Source organism: Pangasianodon hypophthalmus, chromosome 20 (assembly GCF_027358585.1).
Source record: "Pangasianodon hypophthalmus isolate fPanHyp1 chromosome 20, fPanHyp1.pri, whole genome shotgun sequence".
NCBI classification, from domain to species: Eukaryota; Metazoa; Chordata; class Actinopteri; order Siluriformes; family Pangasiidae; genus Pangasianodon; species Pangasianodon hypophthalmus.
Window position 1 is genome coordinate 10,976,752 of NC_069729.1, and position 21,398 is coordinate 10,998,149.

At 37.5% G+C, this 21,398-nt stretch overlaps 1 protein-coding gene across 5 annotated transcripts in view; it reads right to left on the minus strand.

Moving 5' to 3' along the window:
• Positions 1-21,398, minus strand: part of foxj3 (forkhead box J3) — a 95,513-nt gene that overhangs the window by 35,103 nt on the left and 39,012 nt on the right. For all 5 annotated transcript variants that reach the window (XM_053227328.1, XM_034314127.2, XM_026932569.3 and 2 more), the window contains one exon: positions 308-382. In XM_053227328.1, coding sequence (XP_053083303.1) covers positions 308-382 — 75 coding nt within the window. The remainder of the gene's footprint in view (positions 1-307; positions 383-21,398) is intronic.

Sequence of the window (21,398 nt, forward strand, 5' to 3'; positions counted from 1 at the left end):
AGGACTGTACTCGCTGTGAGCTCAGACCCGTATGCTGGCTGCAGAATTTTTCACTTATTCTTCCACGAGGTACCAAGATTGACTCTTGACGACTGCAGAGCTTTTCTACATCACTGCAAATGTGCTCTGTCACTCTTCTCCTAACTTAAGTATTTCTTATATGACTGAATCAGCAGTCCACACTCAATGGAAAAAAAGACACACCAGGATATAAACCTAAAGTGGACATTATTAAAACAAAGCCCCATAAAAATTTTAACTACACAAAAGACAAAGAAGAAAATAAATGAGGCAAGAGAGAGCTTACCTTTCCTGGGTCATCTTTGGACCGAGGCACTTTGAGAAAACACTTGTTCAATGAAAGATTGTGCCGTATAGAATTCTGCAGGGGAGAGAGAGAGAGAGAGAGAGAGAGAGAGAGAGAGAAATAAGTCTGTTATACAATATAGCATCATAATAGGACCCATATAGTGTATATAACACACACACACACACACACACACACACACACACACACACACAGACAGACAGAGACAGAGAGAGGGAGAGAGAGCAGGAGAGAGAGAACACCGTTCCATATCCAATAAATGTATTTAAACACACGCACATTTATGAAAATATATTGCAAATACATTTTTGTATAAACAAAAAACATTACTATTTGCCACTTGCAAGAAATCCATCAAAAACAACTGAATCCTGAATAACTGAATTTAACTGTTATTAAATTTTTCTACTTTTATTTAACAATAAATTTTGAAATGAAAAAAATATATAAAATAAAATAATGAACAGCAGTGGACGGGAACCAAACTCAGTTAAGGCACCTAACACAATAAAATTTCTATTAAATTAATAATATCATTAAAAAAAATTATAATTTAAATTTATAATTTTTAATAATATTAAAAAAAATATAGCAATGCCTTACAGAATAGTCAGCATCATCAATGCTGTCAGAATACCAAGAGATTTCTAAGTTTCTACAGTTAAATTTCTAAAAAGAAAAAGAAAAAGAAAAGAAAAAAAAAAAACAAAAAAAAACCCTGCAGTACAGTACAACAAAGCATCATCTCTCTACATACATTTTGTTTATTTTAATTTTGATATTTATAATTTATTTTATAAATAAATTATTGTTAAACTGGCACAAGCTTTAGATGTATGAAAAGAGCTCAGGCAATAAGTAACATGTGAACGCAATGATGACGGTCCATAAATGCATCCGCTAATTTACAGAAAGCTCCAACAATAAACATTAGCATTCTACACCTACCAAAATGGACACGCCTCATACTTGCCTCATGCTACAAACCTGCTTTGTGCAGCAATGCGAGTCAAGGTCAAATTATCTGTGCTAAGAAGAAAGACTCACAAAGATCAGTTCTATACATAAAGTGTATTTCTCCTATGAAGAGAGCAAGGAGCGAGCACATTGAAGGGCAGAGAAAACAACAAAAATTAAGAAAAACAGAGTTTCTCTCTCATATATATATACAGTATATATATATAGATAGATAGATATATACACACGTACACACACTATGGAGCTTTAATTCAGAAGGCAAGTTAAAAATGCCTGTGATTGTGATGAAGCTTGCATAATTTTACATTATCCTATGTCTCTAAAGCAGAAGATAACAAAAACACAAGCCAGTATGCTAGCTAATACTGACAAGTAGGGGTGTAATGATACACATAATTCAAATTTGGTACGATACAATCAGGTGGTGAATGTAGGAGCATTTTGGAGAAGTGTGTTTCTTTTTCAGAGTGAGTGCTTGATTAAGTTTAAATGTTTATTTCATCTCATGTAATGTCTTCATGCACAGGGTCATGCTGGAACATGTCTGGGGTTATTAGTTCCAGTAAAGGGAAAGACATTCTACACGATTGGGCATTTCTAACTTTGTAGCAACAGTCTGAGGAAAAAACACATATGGGTGTGATGGTCCAATAACAGGTATCCAAGTGTCCACAAACTTTTGGCCATACAGTGTAAGCGTGCAAAGATGATGGGACAAAATTTCACCTTTGTTCAATCAACTGGATTTGACATTTTGTCTTGTTTTTATTAGTTAAATCATTAGTCATATATTTTGAGTATAAAGATAACTGACTGTTTATCGTTAAGTTTTCATCACAGAGAAAATGGCATTGGGCAACATTTTTCATCATAGTTTTCATCAAGAAAATGAACAGTGGAGATGTTTTAATTTTTTTCATCTTTGCAGAACTGCTTCTTGTGTGTGTCATAATAAGACAGCATATATTTATGAAAGTATATATTTACTTTTGCCTTTGCCTCTGTAGGTTTGTTTTCAGACTTTTTAAGGCAGAAATAGATTGGTGGTGGTGTGCGAGTAATAAACAGGAACATACAGCACAGCAGGATGGCTGCTCACTGCTTATTCAGCCCTGTGATGTGGGCAAAGGCCTTGCATTTCCATCCTCAGTTATTCGCAACCCGTGCTGATGGCTTCTTTAACAAATATAATGGAAACTAATTGTTACTTCAGCTGTTCAGGCAAGGCTATCAGAGTGCATACACTCAGCCATGAAAGCAATTTTTCCTCAACATAGAAAAAATTCTTAATGTCCAGGTCTCACTACAGGGTTCTACCAGAGGAGTGAAATGTTCAGAGCGGAGGGTAGTGTGAAGGCTCCGAGTTGCTGCATTAACTAATTCAGACACTGTGCTCTGCAGGGGGGAGCAGACTAGCCAGTCTCAGACAGAGACTGTGCTGCGCAGTGGGGAGTAACCTCTCTGCCACTCCTCACAGCAGTGGAGCTGTCCTCCACCACACCGCTGAGCCCGCTGCTCACAGTGAGGCTACTGGCAGATAGCACTCCCGCCTGTGGAGGACACTGGGCCAATCCAAGCTCTTCAGTCCTGGTGTCGATCGACCCATGCGAGCCAAAAGGACAGACTGGGTCACTCAGCCCAGGGAACCACAGCCGTCACACCACCTACACCAAATCCAGCCTGACATCCTCACTCTGCAAAACAGGAACTTACCTAGACCTCTATCATTAGAGATTATTCAAGAGGTTACTAAATGATCACAGGTAAGACAGGCTTTCTAATAGCCTTATTGTAGTAAACGTAACACCTTACTATAACGCAAGGCTTTTTTTAAAAAAAAAAAACATTTTTAATGTAAACAAAAGTAGAAGGCAATGAAGGCAATGCAAACTGTACTGTGATATGAAAGAAAGACTTTTGCATATGACAGAGAAACTTAAGGGGTAATCGGGAAACCACAACATGCATATAATACACTGTACTCAGAATTAAAATGCTTTGTCAAATCAACACGGACACAGAGGAAGTCAGAATAGCAGCGATGGGACAATAGTAGATGTGTATAACAGAAATATGGTGGCTCAGAGCAACAATCTTAAAGCTCTGCTCGAGCACAGGCCATTGAGAATTTTCCACTTGTTCAGGGAACAGTGGTATTGCACAGAGTAGCAGCTGCCACTCCTGAAATAAGGCTTGCACCCCAACTCTGACATATCCCATCTTGAGATCCACTACTCCTATGTAACAGGCATAATAGGGTTGTTACAGTGTCATGGTATCACGGTAAATCACAGTGTTTATTTTTTCATAACATAAATTAAAATGCATTTGAGTCGCTTTTTGTTTTTGGCTCAGAGCACGCTGGTTTTCCCCGCAGCCACCTCTCTCTTTCAATCTTATAATGACAAAGTGATAAATACTAACAAACGTAAGAGATTTTATAGAAATGTTTCAAAAATATCTTTTGGTAAAAACTTTGTCGTATCCTGTGGGACAAGAGTCTTCATAATTTTTCTTCAAATAAGACACTCCAGAAAGTGCTCCTTTCTATCTTTTCCTGCCGAAACCAAAACAAAACCAAGTCCTGGCTTGGTTTGGCAGAACACTAATTTGGGGTTTTAGGCAAGCTTTTGAATTCCTAGCTCAGGTAAAGCCTACAGACATGTTATGTTCATGTGACCTACAAATGAAGCAACCACACCCCTTACAAGTTTGCATTAAAATGAGGTGTATGTAGTACACATGGAATTTTTAGTGCAACATCCATGCATACACTGTGAAGACCCATTTGTGATTTATAAATAAACGAATAAAGAAAACAAATTCCTATTAAAAAAAATAGCACAGCAGTGTACAAATTCACATTCTTATTGGACTTCTGAGAAAGTGTGGAACACACTGACCTTTGCTGCTCTGTGTCCTGCTGCATAGCTGGAATTCTACCTGATGCTACCATCTTGGATCAGTTGGTTTTGGAATTTAAAGGAAGTCAGGTCAAATAGCTCTGCACTGATAATTCTCTCAAACACTTTCTTCATAAAGCAAGGCTGTAACTACACTGCTAAATTATGTCTACTTGTATAGTATCTTAATCTCAGAGCATAAATGCCAATAAATGGAGCACTGAATATTCTTAAATAAACTATATGGCCAAACATTTGTGGACACCTGACCATCACACCCATATGTGAGTCTTCCCCAAATTGTGAAGCACACAACATAGTATAGAATGTCTTGGTATGTTACAGCATTAAGATTTCCCTTCACTGGAACTAAGGGGCCCAAAGCTGTCCCAGCATGAAAATGCTCCTTTGCACAATAGGTCATGGTTTGCTGAGATTGGAGTAGAAGAACTGAAGTTGACCTCAACTCAACTGACTTCAACCCCACTGAACACCTTTGGGAAGAACTGGAACCTGCATGCCAGGTCTTTTCACCTGGGAGAAAAATCTCCATTTAAATGCTCATGGATTTGAAATGGACTATTCAACAAGCACATATGTCAGTCAGGTGTACACATACTTTTGGCCCTACAGACCACCTGTGATCACAGTTGCTCTAGGAGAACCTGTCAGTAATTTCATGTTCAATGCAGTGATAGTCTTGCACATTTAGCATTAATGGCACGAGCACACACACACACACACACACACACACACACACACACAGGGTCTACTGAGAGTCATTATGTTGATCGAGAAATTATGTTGATCGTTATTCTATAAAATTATAAATTCATTGCGGAAAAAAATGTTAATTGCAGAAAATGTGGGTTATCTCCCTTAACATGTGGGCTATTTGTTTCATAGTTGGGGAACAAGTGAGGAATTTACTGATAGCACAAAGCCATGGTTAAAGCAACACGTAAGACAAACACAATAAAAACCTATTCTGTATGAACTCTATATTATAATTATAGTCATGTCCATAAGTACTTGGACAATGAGGCAATTTCTGTAATTTTGCCTCTGTACACCCCCACAATGGAAATAAAGCAATCAAGATGTGATTGAAGTGTAGACTTTCATCTTTAATTCAAGGGTTTAACAAACCTATTGCATTAACCGTTTAGGAATTAAAGCCATTTTATACACCCTTCCATTTTTAACAGGCTCAAAAGTAACTGGACAAACTAACGATTATAAAAATAATCCTTATTTTTAATAATTTGCAATGACTGCCTGAAGTCTGGAACCCTGGAACAATGCTTTGCCAGGCCTTTACGGCAGCCGACTTCAGTTGCTGCTCATTTGTGGGTCCTTTTGCCTTACATTTTGTCTTCAGTAAGTGAAAAGAATGCTCAATTGGGTTGAGGTCATGTGACTGACAAGGACATTCAAGAACATTCCATTTCTTTGCCTTAAGTTCATCATATGTTTTAGGTCATTATCCACCTGTACTGTGAAGCGCTGTCCTGTCGGTTTTGCAGCATTTGCCTAAATCTGAGCAGAAAGTATAGCGCTAAACACATCAGAATTCATCATCAATAAACACCAGTGACCCAGTTCCATGGACAACCATACATCCCCAAGCCATAACACTTCCTCCACCATGTTTGACAGATGATGTGGTATGCTTTGGATCATGAGCCCTTCCTTTCCTTCTCCATACTCTTCTCTTCCCATCATTCCTGTACAGGTTAATCTTGGTTTCATCTGTCCAAAGAATACTGTTCCAGAACATGGGAGGCTTTTTTAGATGTTTTCTAGCAAAGTCTAATCTGGTCTTTCTGTCCTTGAGCGTTACCAGTGGTTTGCATCTTGAGGTAAAACATCTGTATTTACATTCATGAAGGCGTCTCTTGATTGTAGACTTTGACAATGATACGCCTACCTTCTCCAGTGTGTTCTTGACTTGGCTAGATGTTGTGAAGGGGTTTTTCTTCACCAAGGAAAGAATTCTGCGATCATCCACTTTAGTTGTCTTCTGTGGCCTTCCAGGCCTTTTGGTGTTGCTGAGCTAACAGGTGCATTCCTTCTTTATGTACCAAATTATTGATTTGGCCCTCCTAAAGTTTCTGCTGTCTCTCTCATAGGCCTTTTTTTTCAGCCTAATGATGGCCTCCTTCACTTGCATTGAAACCTCTTTGAACTGCATATTGAGAGTTCCCATGAACAGCTACCAAATGAAACTGCTTATCAGTCAATTGTCCAATTACGTTTGAGCCTGTGAAAATGGAGGCACTGTTTAAGAGAGAAGAGAAGAGAAAGAAGAAGAAGAAAAAAAAAAAAAAGTCTGTAATTCCCCACACCATTAATGCAATATTTTGCAATATCCATTGCGGTGGTGTACAGAAGCAAAATTACAAAAATTGTGTCCTTGTCCAAATACTTAAGGGCCTGACTGTATATATGAGCTCTTATATGAGCTCTATCTATATTATACTTGGGATTTTATTTGCAGTACATAAAAGTTCTCAAACAGACTATCTGAACTCTCTAATAAAATAATCCCCAAAACCTGCAACCACTAGAATTTAAGTGACTTCAGAGGCAAAAAAAGCTCAAAGTCATTTTGGCATGGGTGCATGCATAGCTTCACCACCTCAACCTTCCTGCTTTACACTTATAGGATACGCAGAGATGCCTAGTTTTATGACAGTGGTTTTCACAAAAGACAATAAATATGTGCAATTGATATGCACTGACAAAAAAGCTTTAAATTATAAGACACACTTTCAAATGCTCATTCTTTTCTTTTTTTGTAATACAGCATAAAATCATTATTGAGCAGCATGTTACAATTTTCCCTGAAATTCATTAAGAAAGACTCCTTAAGAAATAGACTTATTTTGCCTGTGCTGTCTCGGCATAGGGAGCAGGAACACAAATGCACTGTTGTGTAGGGTACTGTATAAAAACCAGCCTACTGAGGTATACGTATGCTAAATATTTTTTCATATTATATAAGATGCATGCTGCATCTTGAGCTCTACCAGGTTTGTATCACTCTCTCTATTTAATATGCTCCAATCACACTGTATTTTCAGCACTCACGACTCCAATTCCTTGTGTTTGATAACTTGCACTTCCATATATGATTGATTGCGGGTTGTTCCACGTGTTCCAACTCCTAGACCAGTGATGGACTAGAAATAATTGGAGTGTTTAACAAGGCCAGGCTGACAGCTAGTTACATCTGCAAAGTCAAACACTTACACATACAGTATAGTTGAAAGTTTTCTTTCTTGACAAAAATACTAGTCAGTTCCAACTGTTCTCTACTGGTTAGGGAAATTTAGCACATTGCCAGGCTCTGTTTGTGATGGGTGGGAAAATTCTAAGCTTAGTGTTTTCACCTGGGTGATGAACGGGAAAGAACAGAGCTCTATTAACCATTATTGACATGCCATCTGCTGACCTAGAAAACACCAACCAAGGTCTCTCCTATACCAACCTGAACAGACAGGGTCTGGGAGTAATGGTGTTTAAGCGGAGTGCGACAGACTGGAGCTGGAGGATAATCCACTTACAGAGCATAGAGCATTTATCACCCTTAGCCTTAGATAAGGAGTTTTTGACTGACCGAGAGAAGCTGGAGATGATAAGGAGCCCAGATGTAGAAGCTCCCTGTAGGTGTAGTACGAGTGATGTGCTGCTCGCTACCTGTGCTCAAATGTTCTTGCCCTCTCATCTAAACAAGTGGAAATACAGGCTAAACTCATTTCCATGGTAATCACCCACAACTGCTCTGCCTACACCAAAGCTGAGCAAAACCACATTACACCTAGCACAAGACCAACAAAAGGCACAAGTGAGACAGGTCAATGCGTGTGTTTCAATACTCAGTGGCATGGGAGATAACATCATTAACTCAAGAACACCCAAAAAAAACAAGATGCCACTTTGGGGAACAGACTAATTTGGTGTTTAAATTAAGCTCATATTTCATGCAACCACATTCATGCACGTATAGTTTAGGCTTCTAATAACACACAGGGTGAGGAATGCAACAAAAGAGAAAAAACACTGTTGAAATACATGCAATGAGTGATATTTTGACGAAACAGTACTGTAGAGGTTTATTTAAAAGCTTTTTAACATTCATTCAATAACAGCAGTGGCCAGTGGCATGTCTACTATAAACAATATGTATGATGACATACAAGTCTGCTCACACACTGTCAGCAATACAGTAGTGTTGCATTAAAAAAATAGTTTCAAGAATTATATAATATATACAAAAATAAATGTACTTTAAAAAATATTTTTATTTATAAAAAAAATTTAACACTGAAAATGAGAAAAAAAAATCTATTAAAAATTAACATTAGAATTTTATGTACAAACTTTATGTACAAACATTCAAATCAGCTGCTTCCAGTCAGTTTGTAATTAACTTTAATTTAAAAAATCAACAAATAAAAAGATACCACATTATATGCTACCTTGCTACCTCATAAAACTGTACTGTGACAATGTGTCACAATATTTATATATTTTTTGTCATATCACCCAGCCTATTTAATAATTAACCCTCAGTAATCACTTAACCTCTCCTGGTTACAGCTGTGAAGGCACAAGTGCTTATCCCAGGAACACTAGACATAAGACAGGACACAACGCAGACTTGTCGTAGGTTATTACACACACAAGCAATTTAAAGTAGCCCCTCCCCCTACAAGCAGGTTTTCAAGAGGTGGGAGAAAACTGAAGAACCTGGTGGAAACCCAGGCAGACATGGGAAGAACATGGAGAACTCTGCACTAACAGCAGTTGAGGAGATTAACCTATTTTTTTCACTAAACATGCGGATTGCGTACATGGCCAAAATTTTGGTCTCTTATGACCACGGCACATAATACAGATTTTTACATCCATTGTGTGGCTTGTGCCAATCAACAGCCATTTATCCTTCTGTGTTGTAAGCTCTTCTGTTTTTTTTTTTTTTGTTTTTTTTTTTAAATCCATGACAAGGAGATTGTGTCTATTTGCAATCCCTGTCAATAATTATGAGAGGTGTTTCAGAGAAAGTACTGCTCTTTTTCTTAAAAAAATCTACTACTTTTTTATTGTAATGGAATGTAATTTATCCAATTGTTCATGTAGAACCTTTGTATTATTGTGTCAAGTTTATTTTATATATTTTATAATAATATATTTCTATTTAATAATATTTGTATTATTTTATATACTATTATACATATTAGCGCATATATATATATATAATTTTTTTTTTGACCATTCTGTTGAAGGGCAAATCATTCTGGAGTATTCCTGAATGCATTTAAGCTTAAGTAATCATAAAATTATAAGTTAGTAATTATTCATGCTTGAGTGGTTTCAAAAAAAATTCGATGCAATAGAGAGCAGTTTAGCAGCTAACAAACATTCAGTGACTGTGACTCATGTTTGACTATACAATGAAATGTTCAACAATTCTCCACTGTGTTCACAGACTAAAGGCAAAAGTGTGTCCCTGGCAGTTACAGAGACAGTGGAGAAACTTAAACATATTTCAACTTAATCTTTAAAAGTGTGCTGGTTTTTTTTTTTTTTTGGTTTGTTTAGTTTTTTTAACACATATACTCTATTTAAATCTTTCATGGAAAACATTTTCAAAAATACTGCCCATTGAGTTTGTGGGTTTAAAAAAAAAAAAAAAAAAAAAAAAACTATCGAGGGCCATTCACTGAGAATGGCCTTCATTGCCACTGGTGGTTTTGTGCCATAGATAACCTCCAAAATTTCATTCAACTAATCCACTCTGGACTGAACTCCTCAATATTTTTTTGCTGTGTTCAAGGCCAGAACACTTATTTCACTGCAGCATTTAAAGAGATCCCTTTTATAAATGTAAGCATTTACTTGAAGCATTAAAAGGTGCAAGAAAGGACAGAACAGCTGGGTGCAACAGCTTTCCATTCAGTGCAGAAAGCATACATGAGTAAATAAATATCCAAAAAACAAAAATTCTAAAGAACGCCATTGCTCTGAGAAAATATTCTCCATCTAAGACCACACAGGGCACAAATGTCTTTAATGTGACTTTTCCATCTATTTCAAACTGGCAAAGTCTCAAGTTACATATTACCTGTACAAGGCCATATCATGTCATTAAAACTAGGGGCATCTCACTGACAAAGTGGAGGAACCTCGCACATGTTAGACAGCCATATGCAAACCTGCCAACCCCGAAGAAGAATAATGCAGAAATCATTTTCAATATAGTTCTTTCACAAATCACTCGTCTAAGGTAGAAACAGTGGCGTGTATATAATACAGGGTTTTAAGGTAACTACCAGTTTACGTCCTTTCTTCCTATTCTAGGAAAGAGGTCAGTAATTAATAAGAAAGAAGACTGAAGACTAGTCTTTTTGTGTAGCAGCATACTCTCATGTAAAGGCAGACAGATTGGTCCAAAAACCTTCATGCATTTACATCAGAGTATCCTGCTAAAGGGGCCCAAACCTGTTCCAGCGTGACATTGCCCCTGCGCACAAAGCGAGGTCCATGAAGACATGTTTTGCCAAGACACAGAGCCCTGACCTCAACCACACTGAACACCTCTGGGATGAACTGAAACACTGACTACACACCAGGTCTCCTCGCCTGACATCAGTGCATGACCTCTTTAATGCTCTTGTGGCTGACTCCCCATAGTCATGCTCCAAAATCTAGCGAAAAACCTTCCCAGAAAAGTGGAGGTTATTTTGACAGCAATGGGGGTCTAAATCTGGAATGGGATGTTCAAAAATCACATAATGTCCACAAACTTTTGGCCATATAGTGTATTATAACATAAAATCCATCCATTCCACTTTCTCCTACACAGATTTAGCCAGACTAAAAATTTTATTTATTTATTTATTTTTAATTAACTGATGAGGTGCCGTATCTTGTTACATGGATGAGCATTATGTTGGTTCACATGAAGGAAAAGTGAGCACTAGCAGACTGTCGCATTCCACACCCCTCTGATCCTTCTGTGAACTGCCTTTGCTGCGAGGTGAATGTTACTTGTATTTGTTTTGACCACTGCTTTAGCTGAAAAAGCAAAAAAGGTGTAGTTTACAGTTGTCTTTCATATCCCTTTAGCAAGGGGTTATCATAGAACGCCATGCCTAAACTGTAAATGCTGGCACTTCCCAGCATTCTCCTGAAAAAACAGTTACATCACCACCCCCCTACATAGACTCACCATCCACTTTAATTGGAACACCTGTACACCTGCTGGTTTATGCAGCTATCCAATCAACCAACCATGTGGAAGCAGCACAATGCAATAAAATCATGCACATAAAGCTCAAGAGCTTCAGTTAATGTTCACATCAAACATCAAAATGGGGAAAAAGTGTGATCTCTTGGGGCCAGATAGGCTGGTTTGAGTATTTCAGAAACTGCTGACCATCCGGGATTTTCACACACAACAGTATGAAATGTCTGAAAAACAAAAAACATTGAGTCAGTGACAGTTCTGTGGGTGGCAATGCCTTGTTGATAAAAGAAAATCCCCAGATCGGTTCGAGCTGCTCATATAATAGTAACTCATATAATCACTCTTTACAACCGTGGGGAGCAGAAAAGCATCTCAGCATGCACGAAACGACCTTGAAGTGGATGGGCTACAAGAGCAGATGACCACATTGAGTTCTACTCCTGTCAGCCAAGAACAAGAATCTGAGGCTTTCAAGGGCACAGACTCACCCAAACTGTACAATTGAAGATTTTTCCACTCTTCAACTGTTTCAGCCTGCAGACCCTCCACACACAGGATGTTTTCGGTTTTTCACACCATTCTGTGGTAACCCTAAAGATGTGTATGAAAACCCCAGGAGATCAGTAGCTTGGCAACAACAAGCATACCATGGTTAAAGTCACAGAGATCACATTTTCCCCCATTCTGATGAACTTTAACTGAAGCTCTTGACCTGTATCTGCATGATTTTATGCATTGTGCTGCTGCCACATGATTGGCTGATTGGATAACTGCATAAATAATCAGGTGTACAAGAGTTCCTATTAAAGTGGGCAGTGAGTGTATATCACTATTTCAAATGTTTTAATTGAAATCAGCTGCACAAGATCAGGTGCTATTGATTGGAGCACTGTTAGAAAATGTCTTGGAGGAACCTGCCTTATTTAAACCTCAGATATCTGATCTGCTTTGCTCTTTGTTATTGCAGTGTGTGGTATCATCATACCTAGAACAAAAGAGCTCTTATACCTTCAGAAAGTAGGTTGTAGATGCCTATGAGGGAAAAGGGTTTAAGAAGATTTCCAAAATATTGGAAATCAATCATTCCACTGTCCGGACGATCATCTACAAGTGGAGAAGATTTAAAACCACTGCCAACTTGTCCAGGCCAGGCCGTCCCAGCACATTTAACCCAAGAGCAGACCGTAAGATGCTAAAAGAAGTCTTTAAGAAGCAGGCAGCTCTCGTCACTGATGACACAGTGCGTGCCTCTGCCATTACATAGAAACTGCACAAATTTGACCTACATGGGAGGTGTGCCAGGAGGAAGCCTTTGCGGTCTAAAAAGAACATCAGGACAAGAATAAAGTTTGCTAAAGAATATCTTGGCAAGGGCCAGGCCTTGGAACAATGTGCTATGGACAGACAAGACAAAGATAGAGTTGTTTGGTCACAGTACCATAAGCCACGTTTGGCAAAAACCAAAAGACAGTATTTGATCAGAAAAACACTCATACCATCTGTACAGCATGGTGGTGGAAATGTTATGGTTTGGGTCTGCTTTGCTGCCTCAGGGTGTGGCCAAACTGCAATCATAGAATCAACTACGAATTTTCTTTCATCCCAGAGTGCGCTTAAGGAGAATGTGAGGCCATGTATCAAAAAAGTTGAAGCTGAAGAAGTGGACACTCAGAAATGATAATGATCCCAAACATACAAGTAAATCCACCAAGGAATGGGTCAAAAGAAAGAAATGGAGAGTTATGGAATAGCCTAGTCAAAGCCCAGATGTGAATCCCATCGAAATGCTGTGGGGGTTTTGAAACAGGCTGCACATGCAAAAAAAAAAAAAAAAAAAAAAAAACAACAACAAAAAGAAAAAACCCTCCAACACTGCACAGTTGAAAAAATTCTGCCAAAGGGGGCAATAACAGTTACTGAAGTGAGGGGTGTGATTACTTTTTCAACACACAGAGAGAGACATCGTTTTTTTTGTTTGTTTTTAGTCTATACAACATTCGACTGTAGTTCAAATACTGATGTGTCCACGTATGTCAAAATAAAATAAACAATTCATGGGGTGCACTTACTTTTTCACATGACTATGTTTAAACATGAGGGTGGTGCAACAAAGGTTGATGCTGTAACTGTAGTGTGCACTACTTGCTCTGAATCCCGCCCCAAGCTGCATCACACACATTAGCCAAAGTGCGATCTGGCTGACGGCAGAACGGTCTTTACCGGGTGAGCAGTTGAAAGTCTAGCACAAAGCTTTTATATAACTCTCTTGTGGTTACTACACACAATCACCTCTCATTCTACAAAAAATAAAGACGCTAACCAGACTCCTATCCTTCACAATGCGATGTGAAACATCGACCAATGACTGGCTGAATTTTTGTCAAAAACACTGTTCCAGATTAAATAGTTAGATGAGGATAATAATCACAAAGATGTCAGTTTCAATTAATTTGTATTAATGCACTTACTTGCCTAACTACCTAACTAACCTAATGATCTTTTCAGCTTCCAGCTTCGACTAATGATCTTTTCAACTTCAGGGGAACCATAACATGGGACTTATAGTACTTATAGGTAACATATAGTACTGAAGCTTTTACTTGCCCAGTGAGTTAACTAATACATTTGTCTACCGTTGATAGCAAACCAATTTTGAAGAGAAACATGACATTAAACCAATGTTCTTCATAGAGCATCACACACTTGTTTGTTAGAGAATTTCACTACATGATTAAGCAAAAACATAGTATTATACATGTATGATCCATCATGACATATTGGCAGTGGACAAACCCTTAAAAAATATTAAAGGAATCCTTTTACCACATGACAACGATGGACGCAATATACAGTATCTTCCCAGGCTTTTTTATGCCTTTATACGCACTTGCTGATTTTGATTCACAAAATCGTCCTCCATCTCTGCAGTCCACAGCTATAAAAATCAAGCATGTTTGGAAAAAAAAATGAATCTACTTGCATCTTTCAATGATAATTTGAATAAATATCATTGTGCTGTAAAAGTTGGTCCCAAAGCCCTAACCTTCATCCCAAGTAATGTAGATCAGAGTCGGTAAATTATCTCTAGAATGGACTGGTTTTCCTTAAAACACTGAATAATTGTTTACATCTCAAGAGGGTTGTTAAGGTGTCACAGTAAGTCATGGTGTATGGTCAGATGGTTACCCAACCACTGACATTTTATTTAAAAATATAGATTAAAATGCATTTCCATTTTTTCTTCTTGCAGCTACTATCTTTCTTCTCTTAATGACAGTGATTAATAATGAAAATTTGAGAGATTTTAAGGAAATCCTCTTCTCAAAAATATCACTCCAGGAAGCACTCTTCACCTGCCTCCCGCCAAAACTAAAGTAACACCAAGTAATGGCTGAGTTTAAAATGCAGAACAATAAGCTACATATGACATTTAAAAGGACTTGTCAGAGAAATGAGAGTCTGAAGGGTTTCAAGTGGCACAGCTTCTTAGTACAGGTAAAGCCTACGTTCATGTTATGGTCATGTGACCAACTAATGATTAGCCACAACCCCTATATATATATATATAATATATATATATATATATATATAAAATATATATATATATATATATATATATATATATATATATATATATATATATATATAAAATATATATATATATATATATATATATATAAAGGCTGTCAAAAGGCATGTGAAAAAGGCATTCAATTACTTCAGAAGAAGTTTGTGCATTATAGTGGACTTATAAAATGCTACAATAAAGCCTCTGAATTTATGCACCATGTCATAAAGAAGTGATTTATGTCAGGGGTGAGGATGTCCACATGGCAGTGCACATTTTAATTGGCCCATTTTATCAAACAGGCTGGGAGCAGAATGTATATTAAAGAATAGACAAAAAAAAGAAGCCATGCAGAGCTTATCAGAACTTGCTTTCACAATTATTGACAGTACTTTGTTTTCCAGTACATTTTGGAAAATAATTTACAGACACAAGTGTGAAGTGAAGCTAAATGCAAAAATGCTGTGTTACGACAAAGCTATTACGCACACACGTGCTCCAAAAGACCTTTGCTCTTGGCACATTTAACAGCTACCAATCAGGGAAATGCAGAATGTCACCAGCCAACACAGTTTGGAACAGCCACTACAAACGAGTGGCTGATTGAGCACGAGGAGAAGAGCCTCCTCAGAGATGTGTGCACAAGCAGCACTCGTGCCATGCAGCTGGCAGAGCTTCCATTAATCTTACAGGTGCTTAAAGTCCCATCCAGTCAATAACTACTATTACAGCCAATGGAGCCAATGAGGGGTGCAGAGGTGACAATTCAGCTCCCATACACACAATACAGCCAAATCTCTAGAGCTCGCTGTGGGCCTGCACCATACCTGCCCACTCCATTCTACTAGCGCCATTCTGAAAGCAGTTAAACTAAACACATCTGTCTGAAATGGCCACAATTAGCCTCTCTGAAGCTGTTTTGTGCCTACCACCTTAATGATAGTACTTCAAATGTTCAGTGCATGACTGAATGCTTTAAACCACAGTAAAGATTTATGAAAAGAAAGGACCCCACCCACGACTATTGGCTGACCAATATTGATTTTTTTTTTAAAGGCTGATGGTGATATGGGGGAAGAAAAAAAAAAAAAAAAAAAACATGGACCATTTTGACTATTTGCCAAAAATAGTCAGATCATCGCACGTTTTATCCACTGCACAAAACATGACTACGATCTAAATCAAGCATAGAAAGCATACAATTTTTCAGGTTTCTCATTTTCAAAGGCAGATGCTACACTGATGTACCAATCAGCACAATCTATATGAAGGCTCCAAAATAATCACTCACCAATGGCTAACGCCTTTACTGTCTGACTTTACTAACTCTTCGATTTATTCATCTGTATCAGAGTTAATGAAAGGAGCCACACACCCACCCACAATGCCATTAAGACAATATGTTAAGACAATGGTCTCCTTTTCAACAGAATATCCAAAAAAAAAAAAAAAACAAACACTGGATGGTGTAATTTGTATTCAGTTTGCCGCTGATTTAAAAGGCAGTCAAAGCATCCTATGCAATCCATTAGCAAAGTTAATGCAGAGCTGTCAAGCACAATGACCCATAAATAATACATTGCAGCGGTGATGAGAGACCAGATACCCTTCTGCTCCCGCTCTTCCCTGGACACACACTCTAGCTCCTCTACAAGGCCACATTAATTGTCTAATTTAGAGGCAATTAGTTGGTGGTGAAAGGCTATGGCCTTGCTCAAGCTGACCCTGATAAGGACGATGCAGGTCACAGCATCTTCTCTCTCAGTTCAGACCCAACACAGCCACACACCACAGTCCACTGTTATTACATAGTTTTACACAGTCCATTACAGTGTACTGCAGATTATTACCCAGTCTTGTAAAGAACTGTGCTCTATCCACAGTGCAGCAAACGACTGCAGCGCTGTGATTTCTGACACTGGTTTCTGCCCCTCCTCTACTGGGCACTCAGTAACCAGGCGGTGGCACTATCTCTTCATCCAGAGACGGGTGACCCCTGTAAGGACACTAGGACTCAATCTTGGGTTTCACTCTTGGAATGCTGCAAAAGCTAACCAGAGATGACCCCAAAAATGTGCAGCATGCCACACAAGAGCCAGGAGATGTGCAGAAATGAGAGGTTGTGGTTAAGCAAAGAAAAACAGCAATATCGGGCATTTGACTCATGTTCAGCTGCTACAGCCAAAAAAAATAATGCCAGCTCGTTAGGCTTTAAAATCCTCACATTCCCTGGCAGAAATGCAGACAAACCTTAGTCACTTAAAACCCAGACAGTCAAATGCACAGAAGATCAGTGGCCTTTCTGGTGTGGGAACTCGGCATGGAGTACAGGCCGTGCATCTGCTCAGTTCTTCTAAAACCATGTCAGAGACGCAGTATTTTAAAGCTTATAGTAATAATAATATATATTTAAATGTAGCACTCCTCAAGTATTTAGCACACTATGTGACAAGCAAAAGTGCTAAAATGTTTAACAAGAATAAAACTATTAAATAAAACTCAGACACTAATGTCAAAACAACCACATAAAGCTAAACAGTCATTAAAATGTAAACGGACAAAATAAAATTGCCAAAATAAAAACCATTAAAAGAATGTAAATTGACAAAAAAAAATGTAGATGAAATGATAATCAGATAAGAAAGTAAACTATGCACTGGACCAGGACAAATTAGCTGGTAAAAATATCTTTTCAAAAACAGACCGAATTCTGAATTTTCCCTTGTTACGTCTGCATTATTCATCATCCTGCATTGTGGCTTTGCTGCCTTTAACAGATACTGTGAAAAATAAATAAATAAATTTTTAAAAAAATTTAACAGGTAAAAGTGAGTAAGCCTACATTCATACCATAATCACAACTCCTACGCATATGCTCTAGTAAAAAGTACATTTTTAATTAAAAAAAATAATAATAATAATAATAAAATTAAAATTGTTTTTTTTAAATGTAAAAAAGGGATTTGCATGAGGAAGAGCCTTCACATGGTGAAACTATGACATTTTCTATTATAGGAAGTTCCAAACACTTTCAGTTTTCCTGAACTAAAATGTGTTCTCTTTTAAAAGTTTTAAGTATACATAAAACACGAACGGACATGCTATTATATTAAACATTGGAGGGCCGTTAGCAAGCCGAAATAGATTATTTTCTAATAACAGCATGCCCTGAAGTGTTTTATTCTTCTTATATAATTTTTTTATTTATTGAAGACTTTTTATCCCTTTATAGCTATGTTTAATGTTCTGGAAAGTCCACAAAACAAGTTCTTTTTATCAGTTACATCATAAACATTAAATTCGTTCCCTCACCAGACATTTTTTCTCACTTGAAGTTAAAGGGATAGTTCATCCAGAAATGAAAATTCTGTCATCAATTCCTCACACTCATGTCATTCCAAACCCATAAGACTTTCGCTCATTTTTCGAACACAAATGAAGATATTTTTAATGAAAGCTGGGAGATTTCTGACAGATTACTGACAGTTCATGTAAACAAAACGTTCCAAAGCTCCAAAAAGTTCATAAAGGCATCGTAAAAGTAATCCATGTGACTCCAGTGGTTTAATCCCAATTTTATGAAGCGACACGAACACTGTGTGCACAAAAAAAAAAAAAAAAAAAAAAAAAATCTTTATTCTCAAAATATCTTCACTTCCACACAGATCTTCAACGTGTGCTCAGGAGAGAACCACAACTTATGCATGTTGTGTTGATGCAAGAGCGGACGTTCTCACGATACAACCGGACCCGGAAGTGCTGCACTGTTCACAGCAGAGGAAGAGGGATGCTGTATGCAAGCTTCGTTTGTTACATTCCAAGTTGATTTTGCTTTAGGTCTTGGTTTAATTTTCAAAATGGTGCAGAACCTTGAGAAGCTTCCTCTGCTGTAAACAGTGCATCAGTGCGAGAATGTCCACTCTCAGATCAACGCAACATGCTCACGTCGTGGTTCTCTCGTGAACGTGCATTGGAGATCTGCAATAATGTCCTATTATTAAATATTTATTTAATAATTTTTTTTAAGAGCAGATTTTTTTTTTTTACCAGATTAGTGGAATTCATTACATATACACGTTATAAACTAGATTTTGAGTCGTCAATGTAACTGTTGTCATTTATATTATTTCAGTTGTAATTATCTTACCCTGATTTAATATTATCCTGAGCTGAAAGGCTTCAGCAAGCAAACACTGGTCTAACTTTAAAATTTGGAAGCAAAACTACTTAAGGAAAAAAATAACATTAGTGACGCTTCATCAAAGATTACAATGAAAAACAAGTAATCATTCACATCAGTCTCTTTAGCTTCATCTCTTGAGGTAAATGTCACTGCATTTGATAAAAAGGAGCTTCATCGCTGACTGATCTCGATATTGATAAACATTCAAACATCACAACTTCGCTGCAGATCTCTACAGTGTAAACAACAGTGCAGTTGCATCGCTGACCATCTGTCAAACAGTATTTACTGTTTCACTACAGCATGACATTCTCTACATGAGGAAAGCACACACAGAGCTTTACATCCTTCCATACCTAAAATGACCTCTGCAGGCAGATGGCCTAGACAAGGACTGAAAGTAAATAAAAATATTTCTAAATTGCTTGGGTGAAATATATTTTGGTTTTATTAAAGTAGAAATGTCAAATTATTTTATAGGCAGTAAAACCCAATTCTGGTCCCATTTTTGTCTGTTGGCCAGAATTCAGCCACGGTGACATCCAAAAGGTTTTTCCAGAAGGCCTCACATAGCACAAATTTGCATTTAACTTATTCATCAAAGAATGTCTTTAGGGTTGTAGGAATGTCTCAAGCCCTATTTAAATTTCTGTGGGAATTTTATATATTCATCTTAATTTTTATTTATTTTTGGCAGATTTTTTTTAAATTAAATCATTAATTAAACATCTTTTTTGTTTAATTCTTGACAGAATATTGGAAAATAAAAGTATCTATTCAGGTCTGAAAGTTCTTCAAAAGATTGTTAAAGAGGCAGGACTCATACTTTATAACAGTGAAGCATACACACACACACACACACACACACACACACACAAGTCAGGAAGATTACTTCATTACTAGGCAACGTTTTTAAAAGAAAAAATAAGTGGAAAAAGATTTTTCTTTCCACTCTAAGCACAGCATACAAATGTTTCCCACCTTCATCCAGCAGACACACACAGAGCCCAACCAATGTTCAGAGGATTGAAGTGAGCAGATTCAGAGTTATAGGCTGAGTCCAAGGACCAGATCTATTTATTGAATGCAGACATTCATCGTGGCTCACCAGCTCTCTCAAGACTAAATCACTGCACCAACACAAGGCCAAGCCCAGGCCTCTTCTGCCTCAATTAATGAAGAGACAGCTGTTTAACTCAAATCAACAGGTACTGACTTTTTAGCTTAACACTTAATGCAACCCATGTATTAATATGCACTACACCACAGCACCGTTGAATCTTCTGTAACAGCAGTTCTGTTTTTAAAACTTAAAAAAAAAAAAAAATCCCACAAATGATGGGTTTATGTTAATCTGCTCATTCTAATACATTGTTATTTCTGTACTAACAGCTCATTCAAAGGCACTTGTATGGTGGATGTGCTACATAATCTAAGGCTAATAATAAAAGGTCTAAAAATATCTATCAGTATAATCATGGATATGGTGAAGGTTTCTTCACTTATTTAATGTTTATGGAAGGAGTCTCCAGTGTCAGCACTTTGTAACAGTCACAGAAAAGTCTTCAGGACAAGTTTATACCTTCTGGTTCCTCTCCAACATGACAAAATCCATCACTGCACTGGCACAATTCCTGTAGTTTTTAGCACAGTAGCTAATGACACTTCTGACTGCGTGTTGTCTAAAATTCTAAACTGTGAGAAATCTGTGGACCGTTAACACATAACATCTGTATTTCAAACACCCCAAATTTAAGACAAAATCATAAGCATGACTTAAGGGAGGTGATTATCTCAGTCTGCCTATAAGACAGCAAATCTGGGAAAACATACACCATTTCTGCATTTCACATCCTGTTCAGAGTTATTAAATTAACCTGAAGATATAAATACTGCTCAGGTAACTTTTAGTGAACTGCAAAATAGCCTTGTACAATGCAGTGACTGTGAGTTAAGTGAGGTAAACTTCTTGTAAGTGGACTGACACACCATCCAATGAGTGAATCTGCACTAACAGCATACATGATTACTAAACTCTGCAGAGACTGTAGAGAATTATCATTCAGGTCTCTGCTGAGTCCTGTAATTAAGCATTCTGCTTCAAAAAAGTACAATTCATTCACAACACTGTTAATGCCGCTAGCTAGGCTACTTCTAATGATCATTTTGTTCCTAGATAATTC